This window comes from Cyprinus carpio, chromosome B14 (genome assembly GCF_018340385.1).
Source record: "Cyprinus carpio isolate SPL01 chromosome B14, ASM1834038v1, whole genome shotgun sequence".
Classification (NCBI taxonomy): Eukaryota; Metazoa; Chordata; class Actinopteri; order Cypriniformes; family Cyprinidae; genus Cyprinus; species Cyprinus carpio.
This window is the reverse complement of record NC_056610.1, coordinates 16,507,539-16,518,965: the sequence shown is the minus strand read 5'-3', so window position 1 is coordinate 16,518,965 and position 11,427 is coordinate 16,507,539. Positions and strand designations below refer to the sequence as shown.

The 11,427-nt window shown below is 38.1% G+C and overlaps 1 protein-coding gene across 1 annotated transcript; it reads right to left on the bottom strand.

Moving 5' to 3' along the window:
• Positions 1–9,180: 9,180 nt before the first annotated feature.
• On the bottom strand, positions 9,181–11,079 carry mid1ip1l (MID1 interacting protein 1, like). The gene is made up of 2 exons (XM_019114878.2): positions 10,922–11,079; positions 9,181–10,291 (listed from the first exon to the last, which is right to left on the bottom strand). The coding sequence occupies exon 2, from the start codon at positions 10,282–10,284 to the stop codon at positions 9,805–9,807; it is 480 nt and encodes a 159-aa protein (XP_018970423.1). The 5' UTR covers positions 10,285–10,291; positions 10,922–11,079; the 3' UTR covers positions 9,181–9,804.
• Between the last annotated feature and the right edge of the window lie 348 nt (positions 11,080–11,427).

The following is an 11,427-nucleotide window of genomic DNA, read 5'->3' as shown; positions in this document are numbered from 1 at the left end:
CATCGAAGGAGTAAAAGCTGATGGCAATAAATTACATTTTCACAACATTACTGTATTTCTGATAAAATAAATGCAGCCCTGGTGACCGAACGAGACTTTTTTCAAACTCAGACAAAAAAAACAGAAATCTTGTCGACCCAAAGCATTTAGTAGCTAGTTTGGTATTATCTCGAAAAAGAGCCCTACACGCCCAATTCAAAGGTTTGGAGGGCAGTTCACAGCGGTAAAAGGTCAGTAAAAAGTAGGTGATGCAGTTTTTTGGAGGAAGGGACAATCAGTTTGTTGAGAAACTAGTGCACTGTAGTGCTCATGGGAAAAGAGACGAGACAGAATTTAGAAATGAGAGTTGTCTGCGTAGACAAAGGCCTCTGGAGACCGCGCGTTATGCTGAGGAACACGTCAGATAATTCCTGACTCAGCCTTCTTCTGCAGCAGGGACACATGCCTTACTGTTATAAAATAATATAAAATGTCATTAAACAATAAAACAGCCCTGTAATTTACCTCTCTTACGCTACCTCTCTCTATATCTGAGCGTTACCACATTACAAAGGCAGTTAAATGAGCAGAAAATGCCAAAACTAATCACGTATAGAATTAATCCACGTTTTTTGATTCATTTCAAGTCAATACCCCATAAACTAGCTTTTTCACCCACGTGTATCTCAACACATGAGTCAGATAGTTTGGAATGTCTAGTAAGTCCTTTACATGCCCACACCTTGAAAAAGCACAGGCTAGCTGGAAAATGCAAGAGAATATTGTATAACTCGACTCAGTACTCTCAATAGTTAGCCGTTGGTTCGTTTAGTTGCCTGGTGCTGAACTGAAGAAGTGGAATGGAAGAATGCCGAGTGGCTGGGGACATTTATATGCAAAAGAGCGAATAGAAATCGCAGCACGGTACAGCGCTGATGTGAGACAGAGTCATGAGAAAGACAAGTTAAGGATGCCGTAAAAGCAAAATGCAACTAAATGAAGACGCTTCAGTACACCTGCATGGTACACGAAATATTAAGCCAGTCAAGGTTATTTCCAAAAGCCTTAAAGAGATACTCCATCCCAAAATGAAAATGTTGTCATTAATTACTTACCCCCATGTCATTCCAAACCCGTAAATCACTGTTCATCTTCAGAACACAATTTAAGATATTTTGGATAAAATCCTGGAGGCTTGAGACTGTCCCATAAACTGCCAAGTAAATAACAGTGTCAAGGTCCATAAAATGTATGAAAGTCGTCATCAGAATACTCCATCTGCCATCAGACGTGCGACGGGAACACTTTTTGTAAGCGAAGAAAACAAAAATAACGACTTTATTCCATAATTCCTTTGTCGTTCTCCTCTGTTTTTCCATATCACCGTATGCTGTGTATGCTCTTCTGTGTCATCCGCACCACAATGATGCGCTGTTTTATTTAAAATCAAAGCTAAAAACACATAGAAACAGCATATCCTTGTGGCGCGGATTTTCATCCAAAATATCTTAAATTGTGTTCCGAAGACGAACGGAGCTTTTACGGGTTTGGAACACACAGGGGTAAGTGATTAATGACAAAATTTTCATTTTGGGGTGGAGTATCCCTTTAATGGCAGCACAAGTCACTTTTGCTCTGAAATCTTTAACTTGCAATGGTACAATGCTATTTTAGTATTATTTATATGATTATAGTTCATGTATAACTTTTAGTTAACAAAAACCAGCACTTCTACAAGGGAACCTTCTTCAGTCATCTAGCATCCAAACTTTCAGGGAATTATTTACAAAGCAAAGCAAACTAACTGAATGCTACACCAGTAAACTTGTTTCACATTATTTTAAAACTATTAAGATTAAGGTTTTTACAGGAATCTTTATTGTTGGAGTGATATTAAATCCAGTAATGGAGTAGTGTGTTAGAATTACCCCAAATTACCAGTCATGTCTTTTTCTCTTACATCGGTGACAATCCCAGTTGCATCATATGTGGACTCAGATTTCAGAGCCACTCCTTCACCAAACCCACAAGATCTGCAACTTGTGATTGGCTGGCCCCTTTGGAGCTAAACCACGATTGGTTTAAATCTAGGGCACGTCTAGACAAGACATACCGACAGTTAAATATCCACGTGCAAGCATATGGAAGTAATCGCAGTGTTAAAAAATAATATAACAAAAGGAAAAAAGGCTTTGTTTCTATTAAATATCTTTATTAGCTAAATTCTGCTGGATGCAGACTTTGCAGAGTTGCTCACGAAATAAACCTTTAAACAACTGACCAACACAAAAGTCTAAAAGTCACTTGATTTGACGTCCCAGCTGAGAGGTTTAAAGGGTTAAATCTGCTTGTCACCCTCCTTTCCTTAAGATCTGCGTTCAGAGGGTCAGCAAGTTTTCGTCTTTGTTCAAACTGACATTATGTAAGAGTTCTTCCACAAAGAGGCGGTCCTGCCAGATTTGCTTCTCTCAAACACCACTGGGGAACTTCCTTTTTAGCATTCTGCTTTTGAACACTCTTTTATTGAGACGCAGAGACGGTTAGAAATGCCAGACAACCTGTGCGGGTGCTGCTTACATGTTAATTAAGATACCCCTTGTCCTACTTAACTACTTAACTTATATACGGTTTGCAGTTTTTTAAAGCGAGATACATTCACTTAGGAATATTCTGTTTTTATGCATCTGTAAAAACAGATGTTTGTTGCGCTGACTTTGCATTATTTTAACTCTCCAGGCATCCTGAGTAATGACTGAACCGTTACTGATCGGTGCCGCTAATTCCATTCTTTCTAATTATTTATAGCCTGGATGGCATGGCTCGATAATCTTTTGCTATTCTGGATGGACTCGTGTCTGCCAGGGACAAATGTTCTTGGATGTTAAGTGTAGAATTATAGCCATCACGGCATGCGGCCCTTGTGAACCTAGATAACTGATCATGCACAGATCACACACCATTGTGGGACTATGCGCAAACATTCACACCGCCAATGCATGAAGTGTGTCGCAATATATAGGCTAGCTACAGGTGTTTCCTCAGTTAGCCTATATGGGTACTTTTGGTACTGTGGACTTTGTGGAGTTTGTCTACAAACAATCTCATGCATCATAGAAGAATTCCGACATTTTTTGTCATGATGTCATGAACATTGCTTTTCCACACCAGCGATCTGAAAAAGAAAAAGAAAAAAAGAAAAAAGTACTGATAGGCTAATTAAACAATGTGTATTAATATGAACTCATTTTCTGTATTGATTTTTTAGAGGTGTTTTACCTATCTGGAATTGCACTACATTGTGTTGGGTTGCAGAGTTAAGAGAAATGTCCGTGAATTAATGGATAATGTCTTGGCAAAAAATAAGCATATAGCTATATATAGGCTACATAATTAAGCAGTTAATTATTATTGAAAATGTTTGTTTTAATATCGAAATTGTCACTTTTTATGTTATAGAATTAATGTGTTTATAATGTAATTTTTGTTTTGGTAAATTATGAAAAGATGCTAAAAATGTATAGGCCTATAAGTGTCTCTACTCTATATATAGGCTACACATTCTGTGTGATTTCAAATTTAATAAATACATAACTTTAAACGGAAATACTGTCATTTTAAAGTGGCATAATTTCAGTGCTTCTGTTCAATTATTAACATTTCATGCATAATGCAGCAGTATCCACCTTATTTTTCCCGTAAGAGTGGGTGCGGCCATTTGTACACTTAATGTGTCTGGCTTCTGGACTGGTGTCACCCACTTCCAGCTATTTTTAGTTGTACAAAACACCTCGTTTTGCGGCTGATACTTCCAATTGGTGAGATTTAGTATAGGAAATGATTTCCTATAGCCTTCTAAAGTAATTTAACAGATCGACGCACCAAAATAAAAAGATTAGGATGACGGAAGAGCGCGGCGCAACTGGCATCGTAAAACTGGTGTCTTACCATATTATTTTAATGTATTATTTTCCATTACGAACACATTGGTTTGTAGTGCAAACCGTTTTACCGTTTATTGCACTTTGTTATTCTTCTCGTTATCTCCCCGCTGCAGTTAATGAACTGGAAGTCTCACACACTGACAGAAAACGGCTTGCTTACGCATTGGAAAAATAAGGTGGATAGGACATCACTGACAATCTACCTAATGACTCGTTCCTGTACTACAAATTAGATTAAATCACATGAAGGAGTCAGCTAGACTCTTTCTAAGGACACTGAGGACATACCATTCTATAATATTTGACGACAACAGGCCAAAAATAGTAATATTCTATCTTTTTCTTTAATATTTTGTGCAAATATACAAATGACATATCGTGATTCCTAACAGACTAAATGGAGGAATAATCAGAAGGAGACAAGTGGGAAAGCAGACTCATTTTAACAGAGAAACTATCCTGAACTGACAAGTATGGCAGATGTGCATGAGCAGTGTGTTTGTTATAAGCTGTATGGGTGAGGGGAACCAAGGCAACACTGTGTATGGGGTTGTAAATGTTCCAGCTGAGCACCACGCCTACTGGCTTATGTAACCTCAGCTGCCCTGAACATTCTTACAATTACACGTCATGCATGAAGCAGCCTGACTTATCATATATAGTCTGCATGAGCTGATCATGTACTGCAAGACAGCTGCATGTCAGGATGAATTCTCTGCCTTCTCTGACTCTGTTGCATGACAGCATGTCTTGTATTTTTTACATATGGTCTTTAACTTGCAGTGTTGCAGTGCAGTTCAAAGAGAGCAAACATTTTGTGATAAGATAGCTTGTATTCAGTACAAAGTCAACATTAGAACGAAGCGCTTTTTCTTTATAGACTGTTTGTTGACATACACCTCTACACTTTCTGCAGGCTCTGTTTCCTTTGACAGATAGAGGAAGGGGTTGCACTTCAGCCTTGCTCTGCACAAAGAGCTTGATGGGAAAGGTATCAGTACAGAGACAAACATTGTGACCTTACATCAGCAGTCTGAAGGTCGTTATATAAGCATCTGGATTAGTTAAAGTGCCTTAAATAAGTGTGCATAGCCTACATTTTATATGAGTGTGTGTCATATAAGTGTGCATACATTTTACATAATAAATTTATATAACATTTAGATATAATGTATGGAAAAAACATGGAAGCCTGCTTCTGCTCAGAGTAATATATATATAAAATAAAACAAAAATATATTAGAAAAATAAACTTGTTTTATTATCATAAACCCTTTATTAATTCTGAGGGGGAAATGGGCTTTTAGTTAAACAGTCAACTATTTTTTTTGTAAACAGTTCAATGTTTAATTTGTGCTCTAAAGTGAAAGAGGAAATATAATGCTACTGACTTGCTAAGTTATCACATAGATGTATTATTAACAAATTGCAGAAATAGGCATCACACATAAATTAGTTTATGATACAATATGATACAATTATATTGTCAGACAAAGTCTGAAATTTGTGTTGCATTTCAACAGGTTCACTATTGTCAGAATTTTACACTTTAACAACAACAAAAAAAAAAAACAGAAATTGCTAGTAAATTTCAGAAATAATTACAGAGATTTGGCCAATAGCACAATGAATTAAATGTGAAATTTTGAATCCTGAAATAGTGTTTTCTTGTCAAATATACTCCAAAAATCTTTGTTTTATTTACTGCTTTGAAAAATACAGTGTAAAAGTTTCTCTACCAACTCTAATTTTGCACTGACGTCTTAAGAAATATGGCACAATAAAAAGGAACTATTGAACTGCTTTATTGCATTTTTATGCAATCGTGTCTCTATTGGTCTTTCAGGGACAACTTGCGGACGCAAGAGAAATTTCCACACACGTCACAATCATGCATCTCCTAAAAATCACAATGAAAAACAGAGCCATGAGACATATCGCTTGCTGACTTTTGTGCCCAGTGGGTGGTGTGAAAGCTCGGCCTCTAGCACGGAGAGGTTACAGAGACAGATTGGTAATGCTGTGATGGAACACACAGGCTCTCATTATACAACACAAGGCCTAGTATTGTCAGGCTGAGTGGCGTGAGCATCTCCTTACCCAAACCAGCTGAACATCTCACCATAGCATTGATAACAGCTGTCAGCCACCCAACATTATGCCAAAATGGATTAATAAATTACCTAGGACCAATACTAAGTTCACTACATTTTCCACTTACAACATTTATGATTTATGATTCACACCATTGAAGCGCTTCATCGTAAATGGCTCTGTATAGCACCAAGTCTGATTCATTATAGTGAATCGGTTCATCCTAAACAGTCCTTTCTCTCTTTTGAACTGCTGAAGTTTTTTATTCATTCTAGTGAATCGGTTTATCACAAACAGCCCTCTCTCCTATATGTACCAATTACAAGTCTGATCCATTCCATTAAATCAGTTCATCTTGATACTCCTGCCCATACACAACACCAGGTTGGATTCATTGAACTGAATTGGTTTGTCATAAACAGTCATCTCTCTTGTGGGTAGCACTGAATTGTTTGATTCATTCTGGTGAACCATATGACCATAGATGGCCCTATCCCTTATGTGTGCCAATGAAGAGTCTGCTTCATTGCACTGAATCGGTTCATCCTTAATGCTCTCTCTCTCTCTCTCTCTCTCTCTCTCTCTCTCTTCATATACAGTATAGCACCAGTTCAATCTTAATTAATCGTTTCTTCCTAAACGGCTCTCTCTGGAAAGTTTGATTCATTCTAATTTTCTCTTATGTAGATTTGGAAAGTCTGATTCATTCTAGTGGATCTGATGTTTGGATGGTTCATGTAAATTAGCAGATTTTATGAATGATAACTCATAAAACTGCTTTATTTTTCAACTGTGTTATTTTTGATTCGGTAATGTAAATGAGATGAGGGTGTTTTATTTATTCATTTATACAGCTGTATTTTTACCTGTTCAATTTATAGCCACCCTGAGACAATTAATTTATTTAAAACCGCTTTTTAAAAACACGTATTTGTTTAAATTATATAATTGCATAGTTATATATATATTTTTAATGATCAGAATTGCTTCAAATAATAACTAAATAACTAAAGTGTTTTTGTTTGCGGTGTAGCTTACCACTTTTTCAACTCCGATTTATGATCAGTTTCATGGTAGCTTTATCATATATTTTTATTATGTTCTTTTTGGTTCTTGTTAAATTGTTTTAGCATTTGTACTCTTGTTTATGTTTAACATGTAGCCCTATGTATAACTGAATAAACAAATTCAGTGGGGCGATGTTGCCACAAATATTAGTTTGATCACTTATTTTTTTTTTTTTTTCTGTTTTTGGTTGTCAGGCATTCATTTGAAGGAAATCACTGGCTTTTAAAATTAGTTTGACCCATGAAGACAGAAAGAGTGCATGAAACATTCTGCCACGTCTCACACGTGTATGCCAGTCACCAGCACTGCATTTGTTTAGCAACGTTCCCTTGCGGGTGCCAAGATGTACGGGAGCACGTACAGGGCAGCTGTTAGATATGATCCAGCAGACTGGACATACCCGGCCAAGTCTAGATTGCATGATCACGTAGTCGCTCAGTGCACCATGGCATAGGGACGAGCTGATCCAGCCAAACATTTTGAAACTGATTTATGCTTTTATGAGTCCCTTTATGATTTACAATGTTTTTATCCATACGGGATATTATCAGTGCAATCTAGAGACACAAGAAGATATAGCTTAACCTACTGAAAATGTGTTCCTCTGCATCATAATCCTTACATTTTCTAGCATGTGGATCCTGCATTCTGAGTGAATGAAACAACATACATGGCTTGCTTTTAATGTTCTATCCATGCTACATCTTGGTTGAAGCTTTAAAATGACATTTTAAGTCACTGGTTGATATATCATGCAGATTTGTTCCTGTGACTGCCGTGCCTCATATACCATAATGCCCCTATACCAATATACCATAATGCCCCTCTGTAGCCAAAGCAGACATTTTGATTGGTATTACTGATTCTCATGTCTGTGTTTGCCAATTCTTTGTGTCCACCCACCTACATTACTTCAAAGGCTGGGTGTTACCACAGTTGTGGCTTGAACGGTTACAGAGTTCTATTGTTCGTGGTTCAGTGAACTTTTAGCATGAGAAACACTTTGGTTAGGAAAGGTAAATGGGTTTACATTTTCAGTAAGGATCCATATGCCATCACACGGAATAAACATGTGAATATAAAGAGGATGCAAGATTTGTTGGGGAAATGCAAAAATAAAACCAAAATTATTTCCTCTAAACATTTTGAGGCTGAAGAAATTCAGGTTAGATTGAAGTTTCAAATGGTCACATTGCTTGAGAACTGAGCATTAAAACTCAGTGTCTTAAAGGATTAGATATACTTTTCTAATTAGATCAAAAAGTCATGACCTGACAATCTTAACCAGACACTTTTTATGTATCTAGTACACTTTGAACCGCAATATTTGATAAGAATGATGTCATGTCTTATGAAACTGCCTACATTAGTTTCATTCGATGCTTATGCCGTTCAAGGGAGTTAAGAGATATTCCATCCAAAAATTAATTTACTCATCCTGACAAACCTGACTTTTATTCCACAGAACACAAAAATATATTTTGAAGAATGTTGGTAACCACACGGTTTTTTTTTTTATTTTCGTTACACATTTTGTCCAATTAATGCAGGTCAATGGGGACAGAAAATGTTTGGTTACCAGCATTCTTCAAAGTATGCTTTACAAAATGTCTTTGAAAGTTCTGTCCTCACGTCATTCCAAACCTGTATGGTGTTCAATTTCAAACAGGCTTGGCTACCCCTTAAAACATTATTGGGAAAGGAGAACAAGATAAACAACTCAAAGTCATGTCATCGTTCACACAGTAAGTGTTAACGGTCACAAATGTCTGCTTCCCAACATGCTTTAAAATGTCTTTAGCCTGCTGCAGAAGGAAGCCATACAGGTTTGGAATGACAAGTTTAATTTGAAGTGAACTGTCCCTTTAAGTTGTTGCAAACATGAGAACACTAATGAAAAGTCAAGCTCAAACCTGCCTTTAAAACGCATTCCTCACACACAATGCAAGAGACACATCCCTTACGAAACTAGATTAGCAGATACTCACTAGCTCCATTTAGGATTAGATATTTGACCCAGCCTTCTGGTAAACGTTGGCATCTTATTGCACTTGAGGAGAGGAAATTCAAGGGAACACTCAGGAAGGCGACGCAGTGAGGCAGTTTAAGTTACACTTTATTTAATAAGTCACTATATTACAGCACAATATAAAACTTGAAATCTTTTAGGACAAACCAGAAAAAAACAAAAGTGGCATACAGACTCATATGGGCCCTGTTCAAACTGATACAGTGCATGACAAGCACACGTGTGAGAACAGCACAAGTGGGAAGTGAAAACAAGGCACGCCATTTTACATGGACAAGAGCAGCATTAATACATAAAATCCCCTCATTAAAAGGCATTGGCTGGCTAATAGAAAGAATTGAATTGCCAGCATCCACATTCTTCTACAGCTTTAAATGACAACGTCAAGGGCTTTCTGACCTGGCATACAGAGATTTAAAACAAAACCCAAACTAAAGTCTAAATGGAATAGATGCATGCTGCTGAAACGGTCAGTGTAAAAACCCCATTACTCTCATAGCCCTTTAGTGTCTAGAGGAAACGTCCTGAAAGCACCAGATACCACCAAGACAGGCCACAGGACAACCAACTTGGGCAAGAAACCCTTTTTTGATGGCAGAGGGGAATCTGAAGCCCTTTAGGTCCACTGCCACCCATTCACTTCCCAGTCCAATGGTTCAAGAATAGTCCTTTTTAGTTCTAAACCAATCAATCCTATCGCAACAGGCTACCTCCACCGATTTCTCTCTTGTAACGATTCGTGAGGTGGTCAGCCTGGACCGTGAGCTTGGACAGAACAGCAAACAGTCCATGGAGGTGGTAGTGGAATTGGCCCTCCAGGTCAGAGCCTTCCTCTGCAGCTCCTCCGTTCACCTGCGGTTCTTCATGCTTCACTGCCATCTCTAGAAAGCTGCCGCCCATCTCTCTCTTCAGCAGGCCCCACTCCATGTCATTCTTGATGGACTTTAGCAGCAGGTAGTGCTCATACATGTCCCTCTGTTTGCTGGGGAAAGAGGGCTCGTTGTTATTGGGACTAACAGAGGCTTGGCTGTCCTGGTCCTCCAGAGGAACGTCCCGCAGGAAGCTTGGCACCATGATGGTCTCATCCATGTTGTTGGCAGCGGCGATGAACCGGTTCATAACGTTGAGCAACGAGTGCTTGTTGCATTGTGTGTCGCTGCTGAGCTGCATCATGGCAAAACTGAAATGAAAGGGTACAATCAAAACTTCAAAGAGGCAGTGCAAAAGGGTCTTAGATTTAAATCTCTTGCAATACAGGGCAACCATTTTACAGTGACAAACTGACTGAGCATTTTTTTTTTTAAATTCATAAACCAACAGTAGATGCATAAAAGTCTATCCCGACATTACACGTTGTAAAACCTTCGCATAAAGCCATTTGTTGGTACATTTAAGTTTATTACAGTTTCACGTGTCCTAATTCAGTTGCTGCAGCCATAATTCAGCTTGAGCTAAAATTTAAATTTCTTTTAAACACTAAATTATAACTGGAAGACCGCCATTTAATGAAGCAACTCCGCGATTTCCCGGTTCAATGAGTTCAACCTAGAACCTCTCGATTCAGTGCCGCGTCGCTAGTATAGATAGATAGATATATTGCATTGTCTATTTAAAGCATCAACAACCAAACAGAATTAAACTATGTTTATGATGAAACATCTCATTAAAAGCCTTTGCCTTTCTGATGTTGCACTAACGAGCATGCAGAACCTTTCATTGCACGTCTACACACGAGACAAGCGTCACTTCACCTGACCTTGCAATGACAACGCAATAAATCTCAAAAAAGACTTAGATGCAAATGACTAACCTGGACGAAACTGTTTACTGGACTGGAATAACCCAAAGAGAAACTATAAAGGATTGACGAAACAGCCAATATTTTATGCTACCCCAACTGAGAAGAAAGCTCCCTTCTTCTGTTAGCTTTGGCGAGGACCGACAAACTTTATACTGTTGACGTCAGGCGGGGAAGCGTCATGTCCAATGACTTGCGGAGCTGTAAGTGATTGGCAGGCCTTCGGACCAATCGCGCTTCAGCATTTCATCTGCATCGACGCCTGTCGGGATCTTTTACAGAATATAATAATCTCTTCACACTAGGATGTGTAAATATTTTCTTTACTCTTAACGCAGTGATCGATTTCAAAGCTTAATTATGAGCTCTTGCTCGTGGTGATTAAAGAAATAGCGATTTAACCTACGAATTACTATTTTCTCTAATGGTCATTCAGTGTTAATAATGTGATGTGCACCCGCTCGATTTAACGCATTTTAGGACAGTAATTGCGATTTATAATTATCACAGATAGTAAT